Here is a 14073-nt window from a genome sequence, read left to right as displayed (position 1 = left end):
TTCTCAAGAAACAATGCAAACCTTCCCAAAGTCTGATCTTCTCTCCACCAGGCATAACATCATATGAGACAATCACGTGCTTTACACTTCCAATAAACCTTCTAAAATACCATTTCTACATTGACTTCCAGCTTCTTCTGTCAACACAACAAATGGGCATAAAGGCCTGGAGCAGGGGTGCAGAACCAGTCTGGCCCTCCAGGGTTCCCCAGAGGCCACACTCCCTTCCCCTAATACCAGTTGTTTGGTGTTTTTCCAGCTTTTCTGCAGTCTCCCCCCCCCCATTCTAACAGGTTGAAATGTTTCTCCTAAGGCTTAGTTACTGGCAGTAAGAACTCTAAGCTAACATATGCTGGTATTTTTTGCCCCCATCCCATCCCGTTTGCCTTCAGCCCTACCCACCACTAGAATGTGGCCCCGAGAGCTTCTCTGAAATGGAATTCGGCCCTCGGGCTGAAAGAGGTTCAACACCTCTGGTCTGGAGGGTGAGATGGCCATTCAGTGACATTTAATGCTATGGAAATTGTATAAAACATATAGGAAACTGTATAAAACATATAGGGTTGGACCCAGTCTTAGTCATACTTAGAGTAGACCCATTGATTTCAATGGGTGTAGTTAAGTATGACTACATCTGGATCCAACCTATAAAACAGGAGAAAAGAAATACTAACACTCCTGATAAGATAACGGTGATTTTTAATCGCATGTGGCAATGCCAAAAACCCATACCATTTTGGAAAATGAGCCTGAGGCTTGTTCCTGTGGTGCCAAAACATGTTTTGGTACCACATCTGAACCAGCCCAGTGACAGCAGTAACCATTTCAGAGGATAGTGGATCTGGCATTACACCTCCAGATTAGCCTTCCACGTAAAGCAAGCCTCAGGCTCATTTTCCAAAATGGTATGGGTTTTTTGCATCACCACATACGATTAAAAAGCACCATTGTCTTCTTGGCAGTGTTAATATTGCTGATGGCACCACCATGTTAGTTTGTCATTTCTGTTATGCTAAACCCCCAGCGTGACAAAAAGATGGAAGTGAGAAGTTTTAGGGTTGTATCCAATGTTAACCCTACTTACAGTAGACTTACTGAAATGAATGGGATTTACATTCAATTAACACTGGATACAACTCATTTGATAGAAACTTTAGTATATTTAATATAATATGTTAGAGTGAATGTCAGAAATTTGTGATTGACAACAATCATATGAGAATGTTGACAACCCCAGGCACATTTTGTGTATGGCTTTTAAAAGAATGATAATTTTCTTAATTGCCAGAGATACACTTTTGACTGCTGAAGATTGGGATTACGATTATCAATATTCATCAGTCATGCTGGTCAACAACCACATGATTTCTGGCATTCACTGTCACATACATGTGATCTTGAAATATGCTTTAAAGCTTTTTTTCCCATGTTCTGATTTGGCCAGAATAATCAGCTCAAAGGATGTTCCAGAAAGGCTACATAAAAGAAGAAAGCAGGCATTTAAAACTCACAATGATGAAGAGATTTTGGAACATATCCAACACTGTCAGGCCTTGTAAGTTTAGTAATTTTTTGTGGCTTAATTTGCATTGATCATGCTTCATCACAGAGAACATACTGAGGGTGGAGACTAGTGAGAATAATTTATCTGATATATGTTGTCATTTAAAGATGTAAGAACAGCCTTTTACTAGCTGCCTGGACTGACTGAGGATGTTCTAAGCAAGCACAAGGCTAATCTGCCCATTTATTCAGGCCACATTCTGGTCATTCAACAAGAGAACACAAAGGAAAATTAAATGATATATAGTCAGGGCCAGAAATATTGGAACAAGGATAACTGTTTTGGCAGTTGGCCTCTGTACACCACCACATTGAAGTTGAAAGGAAACACACCCAGATGGGAGCGAAGTCAGGACTTTCAGCTGTAATTCAAGGGGTGTGACAAAAATGGAGCACTAACCATTCAGGAAGGACAGCCAGTGGCATACACACACACGCATCGTTGGTGGCTCATAAGTAATGGAACAAACCAATATCATTTCAAACTTAAGGCTCGCCTTTAATACCTGGATGAAAATCCTTTGCAGTCAATGACTGCCTGAAGTCTGGAACCCAGGGACATGACCAAATGCTGAGTTTCCTCCCTCGAGATGCTTTGCCAGGCCTTTACTGCAGCTGCTTCCAGCTGCTGCTCGTTTGTGGGTCTTTCTGCCTTCAGTCTTGTTTTCAGTAAGTGAAAAGCATGCTCTATTGGGTTGAGATCAGGTGACTGACTTGGCCATTGAAGAACATCCCACTTCTTTGCCTTCAGAAACTCTTGGGTAGCTTTTGCTGCATGTTTTGAGTCATTATCCAACTGCAATGTGAAGCGGCGTCCTATCGGTTTGGCAGCATTCGGCTGAATCTGAGCAGAAAGTACAGCCCTATAAATTCATCCTGCTGCTTTTGTCAGCGGTCAGGTCATCAATAAACACTAGTGACCCGGTTCAATTGGCAGCCATACATGCCCATGCCGTAACACTGCCTCCACCATGTTTGACACATGATGTGGTATGCTTTAGATCATGAGCTGTTCGTTTCCTTCTCCCTACTTTTCTCTTCCCATCATTCTGGTACAAGTTAATCTTGGTTTCATCATTCCAAAGAATCTTATTCCAGAACTGGGCAGGCTTTTTTAGGTGTTTGCTGGCAAAGGCTAATCTGGCCTTTTGGTTCTTGAGCGTTACCAGTGGTTTGCACCTTGTTGTGAAGCCTCTGTATTTACATTCATAAAGTCATCTCTTGGCTGTAGATGTTGACAGTGACATGCCTACCTCCTCAAGAGCATTCTTGACCTGGCTAGATGTTATGAAAGGGTTCCTCTTCACCATGAGCAGAATTCTGCGGTCATCCACTTTAGTTGTCTTCCGTGGTCTCCCAGGCCTTTTGCTGTTGCTGAGCTTGCCAGTTAATTCCTTCTTTTTCAGGATGTTCCAAACTGTTGTATTGGCCACTCCCACTGTTTCTGCTATCTCTCTGATGGGTTTATGTTGTTTCCTCAGCCTAATGATGGCCTCCTTCACTTGCATGGACACCTCTTTGGACCTCATATTGGGGGTTCCAGTGAACAGCTACCAAATGCAAACGTAACACTCAGAACCACCTCCAGACTTTTATCTGCTTGATTGGTCATGGGGTACCCAGGAAACGTAGAACATAGGGAAAACCACTAAACCTTTCAGGTATGACCTAAATCATATCCCTGATGAATATACAGTGGAGGTGAGGAATAGATTTCAGGGATTAGACCTGATAGACAGAGTGCCTGAGGAACTATGGACGGAGGTCCGTAACATTGTTCAGGAGGCAGCAACGAAATCCGTCCCAAAGAAAAAGAAATGCAAGAAAGCCAAGTGGCTGTCTGATGAGGCTCACGAAAGAAGGGAAGCGAAAAGGAAAGGAGAAAGGGGAAGATATACCCAACTGAATGCAGAGTTCCAGAGAATAGCAAGGAGAGACAAGAAGGCCTTCTTAAATGAACAATGCAAAGAAATCGAGGAAAACAACAGAATGGGAAAGACTAGAGATCTCTTCAAGAAAATTGGAGATCTCAAGGGAACGTTTTGTGCAAAGATGGGCATGATAAAGGACAAAGAAGGCAGGGACCTAACAGAAGCAGATGAGATTAAGAAGAGGTGGCAAGAATACACAGAAGAACTATACAGGAAAGATCTTAATGTCCCTGATAGCCATGATAGTGCGGTCACTGAACTTGAGCCGGACATCCTAGAGAGTGAAGTCAAGTGGGCCTTAGGAAGCATTAGTAACAACAAAGCTAGCAGAGATGACAGTATTCCAGCTGAGCTATTTAAAATCCTAAAAGATGATGCTGTTAAAGTGCTGCATTCAATATGCCAACAAATTTGGAACACTCAGCAATGGCCGCAAGACTGGAAAAGGTCAGTTTACATTCCAATTCCAAAGAAGGGCAATGCCAAAGAGTGTTCAAACTACCGCACAATTGCGCTCATTTCACATGCCAGCAAGGTGATGCTCAAAATCCTACAAGCTAGGCTTCAGCAGTATGCGAACCGAGAACTACCGGAAGTACAAGCTGGGTTTCGAAGAGGCAGAAGAACTAGAGATCAAATCGCCAACATTTGCTGCATCATGGAGAAAGCAAGAGAATTCCAGAAAAACGTCTATTTCTGCTTCATTGACTACGCTAAAGCCTTTGATTGTGTGGATCACAACAAACTGTGGCAAATTCTTAAAGTGATGGGAGTACCAGACCACCTTACCTGTCTCCTGAGAAACCTGTACAAGGGTCAAGAAGCAACAGTAAGAACCAGAGATGAAACAACCGATTGGTTCAAAATTGGGAAAGGAGTACGACAAGGCTGCATATTGTCACCCTGCTTATTTAACTTATATGCAGAGTACATCATGAGAAATGCCGGGTTGGATGAATCAGAGGTCGGAATTAAGATTGCCGGGAGAATTATCAACAACCTCCGATATGCAGACGATACCACCCTAATGGCAGAAAGCGAAGAGGATCTCAAGAGCCTCTTGTTGAGGGTGAAAGAGGAGAGTGCAAAAGCTGGTTTGAAACTCAACATTAAAAAAACTAAGATCATGTCATCTGGCCCTATCACTTCCTGGCATATAGAAGGGGAAGAAATGGAAGCAGTGACAGATTTTACTTTCTTGGGCTCCAAGATCACCGCAGACGGTGACTGTAGCCATGAAATTAAAAGACGCTTGCTCCTTGGGAGGAAAGCTATGGCAAACCTAGACAGCATAGTAAGAAGCAGAGACATCACCTTGCCGACAAAGGTCCGTCTAATCAAAGCTATGGTTTTCCCAGTAGTAATGTATGGCTGTGAGAGCTGGACTATAAGGAAGGCTGAGCACCGAAGAATTGATGCTTTCGAACTGTGGTGCTGGAGAAGACTCTTACGAGTCCCCTGGACTGCAAGGAGGTCAAATCAGTCCATCCTAAAGGAAATCAACCCTGAGTGCTCATTGGAAGGACAGATACTGAAGCTGAAGCTGAAATATTTTGGCCACCTAATGCGAAGAGAAAACTCCCTGGAAAAGACCCTGATGCTGGGAAAGACTGAAGGCAAAAGGAGAAGGGGACGGCAGAGGATGAGATGGCTAGATAGCATCACGGATGCAATGAATATGAACTTGAGCACGCTCCGGGAGAGAGCGCAGGACAGGAAGGCCTGGCGTGCTATGGTCCATGGGGTCACGAAGAGTCGGACACGACTGAACGACTGAGCAACAACAACAGCCCAGGAAACAGGCCACACCTGGCCATGCAGCTGCTTGTCACCCATTCATTCCATTACTTATGAGCCACCAACGATGGGGTGTGTGTGTATGCCACTGGCTGACCTTCCTGAATGGTTAGTGCCCCACTTTTGTCAAACCCCTTGAATTAAAGCTGAAGGTCCTGACTTCGCTCCCAACTGGGTGTGTTTCCTTTCAACTTCAATGTGGTGGTGTACAGAGGCCAACTGCCAAAACAGTTATCCTTGTTCCAATATTTCTGGCCCTGACTGTAATAGAATCATTCCTAGGAAAAAGATTTACCTAGGAAAAGATGTTTGTGCAAATCATGTATTATCTGTTATCACCAACAACAACACCTTTTGCCATTAAGATGATGCACAGCAAAGTTTCCTAGTGCCCTGCAGGGCTGCTTGTACTAATAGGCTGGTTAAGGCAAGCCACCTCAGGTGGTAGATTTTGGTGTATTATTAAAGGGGAGCATATTATTCATTATTTAGCTCTATGATTGCATTTTTTTTTACTACCACAGAGGGCACTATTTGAATATGCTGCCTTTGACACCAAAAGGTCTTAGGCCATCACTGGTCCTTTTGTACTAATACAGCACTACTCCACAATACAGTAGCCTCAAGAGTAGTAACACTCATGACTGGAATACAGAATTCCATGAATTCCATGGAATTCTCATGACTGGAATACAGCAATTGAAGGATATAACTTGTTCAAAAAGAACAGGAGGAACAGAAAGGGAGGTGGAGTTGCACTGTATGTGAAAAATACATATCTCTGCACAAAAATACAGGAGGATGAGCTTGGTAGCCCCATCGAGAGCATCTGGATCAAAATAAATGGAGCAAAGAATAAAAGGAACCTGGTGGTCGGAGTCTACTACTGGCCACCCAACCAAGGAGAAGAAGAGGATGAAACTTTTGAAAAGGAAATAGCCAATGTTTTAAGGAAGCATGATGTACTGTAATGGGGGACTTCAATTTTCCCGATATTGGTTGGGAGACAAATTCTGCAAAACATGGCCCCTCCAGGAAATTCCTGACTTGTGTGGCAGATGATTTCCTCCTACAGAAAGTAGAGGAAGGAACTAGAGGATCGGCTATCCTTGACTTGATCCTAACCAACAGAGATGACTTAGTGGATAAAGTGGCAGTCACAGGAACTCTGGGGGAAAGCAGCCATGTTGTACTTGAGTTCTTGGTTCTAAGGGAAGCAAAAGCCGAGTGTAGTCAAACGCGTACCCTGGATTTTAGGAAAGCTGATTTTAATAAACTCAGAACAATGATCAGTAAGGTCCCATGGCAAGCGACGCTAACAAGAAAAGGAGTCCAAGATGGGTGGGAGCTTTTAAAAAAGGAAATTCTCAAGGCACAATCACAAGCAATTCCAACAAGAAGAAAAGGTGGAAGACAACAGAAGAAGCCAATGTGGCTTCACAAAAAGCTTAGGGATGACCTGAAAACAAAAAAGGACACGTATAGGAAGTGGAAAGAAGGCCAAGTAACAAAGGAAGAGTACAGGCAGGTAGCACAGAATTACAGGGATGGCATCAGAAAGGCTAAAGCTGAAAACGAGCTGAGGTTAGCGAGGGATGCTAAAAACAACAAAAAGGCTTTCTTCAGCTACGTGCATATTAAAAGGCAGAGGAAAGAAATGGTTGTTCAGCTATTAAATAAGGATGGCAAAACTATAACAGATGACAAAGAAAAGGCAGAGCTGCTCAATTCCTACTTTGGCTCAGTCTTCTCCCAAAAGAGGGTCTATGACCCCCCTGGCAAAGGCGAAGTGCAGGCTGAAGGGGCAGGATTGCAGCTTGAGATCGATAGGCATATGGTCAAGGAACACCTAATTACTTTGAATGAGTTCAAATCTCCAGGGCCAGATGAACTGCATCCTAGAGTAATAAAGGAACGGCAGAAGAACTCTCAGAACTGCTGTCTATTCCCTTTGAGAAATCATGGAGGATGGGGGAAGTGCCAGATGACTGGAGGAGGGCTAATGTTGTCCCTATCTTCAAAAAGGGTAAAAAGGAGGAACCTGGGAACTACAGACCAGTCAGTCTGACATCAATCCCAGGGAAAATTCTGGAGCAGATAAAACAATCCATCTGGAAGCACCTTGAAAACAATGCCGTGATTACTCAAAGCCAACATGGATTTGTCAAAAACAAGTCCTGCCAGACAAATCTGATCTCATTTTTTGATCAAGTAACCTCTCTTGTAGACTGTGGGAATGCTGTAGACATCATATACCTCGACTTCAGCAAAGCTGTCGACAAAGTGCCCCATGATATCCTGATGAGCAAACTAGTTCAAAGTGGGCTAGATAAAACAACGATCCGGTGGATCCACAGTTGGCTACAGAATCGGACTCAGAGAGTGCTTATCAATGGGACCTTCTCAAATTGGGCAGAGGTAACGAGTGGGGAACCACAGGGCTCAGTCCTGGGCCCAATGCTCTTCCACATTTTTATTAATGACTTGGAGGAGGAGGTGCAGGGAATGCTGATCAAATTCGCAGATGACACAAAATTGGGCGGGATAGCTAATACCTTGGAAGACAGAAACAAAATTCAAAGTGATCTGGATAGACTGGAGCGCTGGGCAGAAAACAAGAGAATGACATTTAATAGGGATAAATGCCAAGTTCTGCGCCTAGGAAAAAGAAACCAAATGCACAGTTACAAGATGGGGGATACATGGCTCAACAACACTACAAGCGAGAAGGATCTTGGAATTGTTGTCGATCACAAGCTGAATATGAGCCAACAATGTGATGTGGCTGCAAAAAAGGCAAATGCTCTTTTGGGCTGCATTAATAGAAGCATAGCTTCCAAATCCCGGGAAGTACTAGTTCCCCTCTACTCAGCACTGGTTAGGCCTCATCTGGAGTACTGTGTCCAGTTCTGGGCACCACACTTGAAGAAGGATGCAGACAAACTGGAGAGGGTTCAGAGGAGGGCAATAAAGATGATCAGAGGACTGGAAACAAAGCCCTATGAAGAGAGACTGAAAGAACTGGGCATGTTTAGCCTTGAGAAGAGAAGACTGAGGGGAGATATGATAGCACTCTTCAAGTACTTGAAAAGTTGTCACAGAGAAGGCCAGGATCGCTTCTTGATCATCCCAGAGTGCAGGACACGGAATAATGGTCTCAAGTTACAGGAAGCCGGATTCCGGCTGAACGTCAGGAAAAACGTCCTGACTCTTAGAGCAATATGACAATGGAACCAATTACCTAGGGAGGTGGTGGGCTCTCCCACACTGGAGGCGTTCAAGACGAGGCTGGACAGCCATCTGTCAGGGATGCTCTGACTTGGATTCCTGCATTGAGCAGGGGGTTGGACTCGATGGCCTTGTAGGCCCCTTCCAACCCCACTATTCTATGATTCTATGAACACTATGAAGTGATCCCCTTCATGGATCACTGCCTTGTTGTGGCAAAGGGGCTTGCGTAACTCAGTGAAGCCATAAGCTATGCTGTGCAGGGCCACCCAAGACGGACAGGACATGGCAGAGAGTTCTGACAAAATGTGGTCCACTGGAGAAGGAAATGGCAACCCACTCCAGTATTCTTGCCAAGAAAACCCCATGGAACGTATCACAAGGCTAAAAGATATGACGCCGGAAGATGAGCCCCTCAGGTCGGAAGGTGTCCAATATACTACTGGGGAAGAGCAGAGGGTATTTCCAAGTAGCGCCAGAAAGAGTGAAGCTGCTGGGCCAAAGCCGAAAGGACACTCAGCTGTGGATGTGTCTGGTGGTGAAAAGAAAATCCGATGCTGTAAAGAACAATATTGTTTAGGAACCTGGAATGTTAGATCAATGAATCAAGGTAAGCTGGAGGTGGTCAAACATGAGATGGCAAGATTGAACATCGACATCTTGGGAATCAGTGAACTAAAATGGACAGGCATGGGCGAATTTAATTCAGGTGACCATCATATCTACTATTGTGGCCAAGAATCCATTAGAAGAAATGGAGTAGCACTCATAGTCAACAAAAGGGTGGGAAAAGCAGTACTGGGGTACAATCTTAAAAATGATAGAATGATCTCAGTACGAATCCAAGGCAAACCATTCAACATCACAGTAATTCAAGTCTATGCCCCAACCACTGAGGCCGAAGAAGCTGAGGTTGATCGGTTCTATGAAGACCTCCAACACCTTCTAGAACTAACACCAAAAAAATATGTCCTCTTCATCATAGGGGACTGGAATGCTAAAGTAGGAAGTCAAGAAATCAACAGGATAACAGGCAGGCATGGCCACGGTGTACAAAATGAAGCAGGACAAAAGCTAATAGAGTTTTGCCAAGAGAACACGCTGATCATAGCAAACACTCTTTTCCAACAACACAAGAGACGACTCTACACATGGACATCACCAGATAGTCAATATCGAAATCAGATTGATTATGTCCTTTGCAGCCAAAGATGGAGAAGCTCCATACAGTCAGTAAAAACAAGACCTGGAGCTGACTGTGGCTCAGATCATGAGCTGCTTCTTGCAAAATTTCGGCTGAAATTGAAGAACGTAGGGAAAACCACTAAACCATTCAGGTATGACCTAAATCATATCCCTTATGAATATACAGTGGAAGTGAGGAATAGATTTCAGGGATTAGACCTGATAGACAGAGTGCCTGAGGAACTATGGACGGAGGTCCGTAACATTGTTCAGGAGGCAGCAACGAAATCCATCCCAAAGAAAAAGAAATGCAAGAAAGCCAAGTGGCTGTCTGATGAGGCTTTACAAGTAGCTGAGGAAAAAAGGGAAGCAAAAAGCAAGGGAGAAAGGGGAAGATATATCCAACTGAATGCAGATTTCCAGAGAATAGCAAGGAGAGACAAGAAGGCCTTCTTAAATGAACAATGCAAGGAAATCGAGGAAAACAACAGAATGGGAAAGACTAGAGATCTCTTCAAGAAAATTGGAGATCTCAAGGGAACGTTTTGTGCAAAGACGGGCATGATAAAGGACAAAGAAGGCAGGGACCTCACAGAAGCAGATGAGATTAAGAAGAGGTGGCAAGAATACACAGAAGAACTATACAGGAAAGATCTTAATGTCCTTGATAGCCATGATAGTAATGTCCTTGATAGCCATGATAGTGCGGTCACTGAACTTGAGCCGGACATCCTCGAGAGTGAAGTCAAGTGGGCCTTAGGAAGCATTAGTAACAACAAAGCTAGCAGAGATGACAGTATTCCAGCTGAGCTATTTAAAATCCTAAAAGATGATGCTGTTAAAGTGCTGCATTCAATATGCCAACAAATTTGGAACACTCAGCAATGGCCGCAAGACTGGAAAAGGTCAGTTTACATTCCAATTCCAAAGAAGGGCAATGCCAAAGAGTGTTCAAACTACCGCACAATTGCGCTCATTTCACATGCCAGCAAGGTGATGCTCAAAATCCTACAAGCTAGGCTTCAGCAGCATGTGAACCGAGAACTACCGGAAGTACAAACTGGGTTTCGAAGAGGCAGAGGAACTAGAGATCAAATCGCCAACATTCGCTGCATCATGGAGAAAGCAAGAGAATTCCAGAAAAACATCTATTTCTGTTTCATTGACTACGCTAAAGCCTTCGATTGTGTGGATCACAACAAACTCTGGCAAATTCTTAAAGAGATGGGAGTACCAGACCACCTTACCTGTCTCCTGAGAAACCTGTACAAGGGTCAAGAAGCAACAGTAAGAACCGGACAAGGAACAACCAACTGGTTCAAAATTGGGAAAGGAGTACGACAAGGCTGCATATTGTCACCCTGCTTATTTAACTTATATGCGGAGTACATCATGAGAAATGCCGGGTTGGATGAATCAGAGGTCGGAATTAAGATTGCTGGGAGAATTATCAACAACCTCCGATATGCAGACGATACCACCCTAATGGCAGAAAGTGAAGAGGATCTCAAGAGCCTCTTGTTGAGGGTGAAAGAGGAGAGTGCAAAAGCTGGTTTGAAACTCAACATTAAAAAAACTAAGATCATGGCATCTGGCCCCATCACTTCCTGGCACATAGAAGGGGAAGAATTGGAAGCAGTGACAGATTTTACTTTCTTGGGCTCCAAGATCACTGCAGACGGTGACTGTAGCCATGAAATTAAAAGACGCTTGCTCCTTGGGAGGAAAGCTATGGCAAACCTAGACAGCATAGTAAGAAGCAGAGACATCACCTTGCCAACAAAGGTCCGTCTAATCAAAGCTATGGTTTTCCCAGTAGTAATGTATGGCTGTGAGAGCTGGACTATAAGGAAGGCTGAGCGCCGAAGAATTGATGCTTTCGAACTGTGGTGCTGGAGAAGACTCTTACGAGTCCCCTGGACTGCAAGGAGGTCAAATCAGTCCATCCTAAAGGAAATCAACCCTGAGTGCTCATTGGAAGGACAGATACTGAAGCTGAAGCTCAAATATTTTGGCCACCTAATGCGAAGAGAAAACTCTCTGGAAAAGACCCTGATGCTGGGAAAGACTGAAGGCAAAAGGAGAAGGGGACGGCAGAGGATGAGATGGCTAGATAGCATCACCGATGCAATGAATATGAACCTGAGCACACTCTGGGAGAGTGCGCAGGACAGGAAGGCCTGGCATGCTATGGTCCATGGGGTCACGAAGAGTCGGACACGACTGAACGACTGAACAACAATGAACACTAGTTTCAGAACAGTGTCTGGCAGTATGCTGTAAGCATAGCATTATGCTAGCCCCAGGGCTCCTGTAAGTTTGGATTTTTTCTCTTCCTTGCAAGAGTAACTATAGAACTGTGATGGCTGCTAATTCACATGATCATTTCAGCTCACAGAAATCATGGTTTTTAGTCAGCCAGTGTCAACTTCTAGTCACCTCAGCCTATGACAAGCTAATAGTTCTCACGCTGGTAATAAAAAACATAGAATTCAGCTCGGATTGGCTTTTGCCACACCACCGCAAGTGTTTCTGAGCATTTGCACTGGCAGCCCAATAGCCAATCGACAGTGCATTTAGCTTAGTGGTGGCATGCTCTTGATTGGGCCAGCCAGTTTGGAAGTCATGATGAGCCATGGGTTACTTGACCCTTGGGGTGCTGTGGTGTGTGTCGGCCACTGTTTTGAATATGCAAGCCCCAGCCAGTGGTTGGTGTGGCTTGCCATGTTGTATGAATCCAGGCGGCGGGGGTTGTGTGAGGGTTAAATAACAGGCCATGGGCTATGCAAGGGTTGTTTAACCCTCAGAGAACCACCATCACCTGGGTTCACACAACACAACAAGCAGTGGTTTGAATATTCAAAATGGGCATGCAAACTGGCCTAGTCTCACCACAGGCAGAAACCTCCATGGGTGGACTGAAGATCACAGCTCTCAGCCACAGACTGAAATACAAATGAAAATGCAACCTAAGAAACAGCTTGTTGAAAATGGTTACAGTGAGCAGACTTAAATCCAAAATCCAGATTAGCACAGCCTTTTTTATTAGGATCAACTTAAATGTCACTATAGAGCCAGCAGGCTTTCAAATGCTTCAGAACTCTTCCTCAGGGAGGATGACAAAAACACACACATACACACACAAAGTGGGGAAAGAAAAAGGTAGCATGATGTTAGAGCCAGTTTAAAGATGTTGTGGCTTTAATGTTATGCCAGCTTCCCACTTCACCCTCCTGTTTTGCAAATGCAGGTATAGCTCAGCCCCACTGTAGATTTCCCTTTCCCCCCTATGGACTGAGATAGCTATCTGGTTTTTTAATGACAAAAAAACAGGTTTAGGACAGGGGGAAATACATAAAAAAATATTGTTATGCTTGTCCCATCTGCTGAGTGGCGAGCTGTTCCAAGGGTGCCGTGCTTTGGTTTCTTATGGAAGGAGGCGTATGGGTGTTTTGTAATATGAGTTTATTTACAAATACAGAGGCCGAGTGTAGATGGAGGCAAACAGCTGAAACACTCCAGCAAATTTCACTGCCCCACATCAGATCTCTTAGAGGCAGCCAGCATCCCAAAATCCTTCCTGAGCTTACAGCTCAGCCCTGGCTCTCCCAGGCCCAATCTACACAGCTGATTTAGTGCAGATCGACAGCACATCAGGGTCATTCATGGAAGATGATGCTGTCGCCAGTCTGCAGCCACCCCACATGTTCCCTCTGGAAAAGGCGCATTTTCAGAAAGTCCTTTTAGTGAACCTCTTTTCCTTAAATGTGGCTCCCGCATGGTTCTGCTGCAATGTCCCCTGTCCCCCCGCATTAAATCCTGGGTGTGCCTATTTCTGTGACCTGGTGGGACCGCCCCCCCTCTTTTTCCCCATTCGCTGTAGGGCTGCTTTCCCATTCACAATATCTAGCCTCTTTTTACCATTCACACTATCCAAGTATTGAAACAGTATTGTTTCAGGCATTCAGAATAGCACAGTAGCTGCTTTCTCCATTCACGGTAGGTAGCCTGTATTTCCCATTCAGAAAATCACAGTAGCGCTGTTTCAGGCGTTCAGAATAGTGCAGTAGCTGCTTTCCCCATTCACAGTAGGTAGCCTGTATTTCCCATTCAGAAAATCACAGTAGCGCTGTTTCAGGCGTTCAGAATAGTACAGTAGCTGCTTTCCCCATTCACAGTAGGTAGCCTGTATTTCCCATTCAGAAGAGTGCAATAGCATTCTTTCAGGCATTCAGAATAGTGCAGTAGCAGCTTTCCCCATTCACAGTACGTAGCCTATATTTCCCATTCACAATAATGCAGTATCTTTTAATCTTTCACAATATCCCAATGGTGGATGATGTCTGGAATAGATCATCCTCCCCCTTTG

At 44.4% G+C, this 14073-nt stretch overlaps 1 protein-coding gene across 1 annotated transcript in view; it reads left to right on the top strand.

Annotated features, from left to right (window-relative positions):
- LOC146344075 (uncharacterized) overlaps positions 1 to 14073 on the top strand; it is a 90807-nt gene that overhangs the window by 11300 nt on the left and 65434 nt on the right. The window contains exon 10 of the mRNA XM_084856512.1: positions 1445 to 1555. Coding sequence (XP_084712638.1) covers positions 1445 to 1555 — 111 coding nt within the window. The remainder of the gene's footprint in view (positions 1 to 1444; positions 1556 to 14073) is intronic.

This window comes from Heloderma suspectum, chromosome 5 (genome assembly GCF_057233095.1).
Source record: "Heloderma suspectum isolate Gila_16-S chromosome 5, 16-S_ref, whole genome shotgun sequence".
NCBI classification, from domain to species: domain Eukaryota; kingdom Metazoa; phylum Chordata; class Lepidosauria; order Squamata; family Helodermatidae; genus Heloderma; species Heloderma suspectum.
This window is presented reverse-complemented; position numbering and strand designations above follow the sequence as displayed.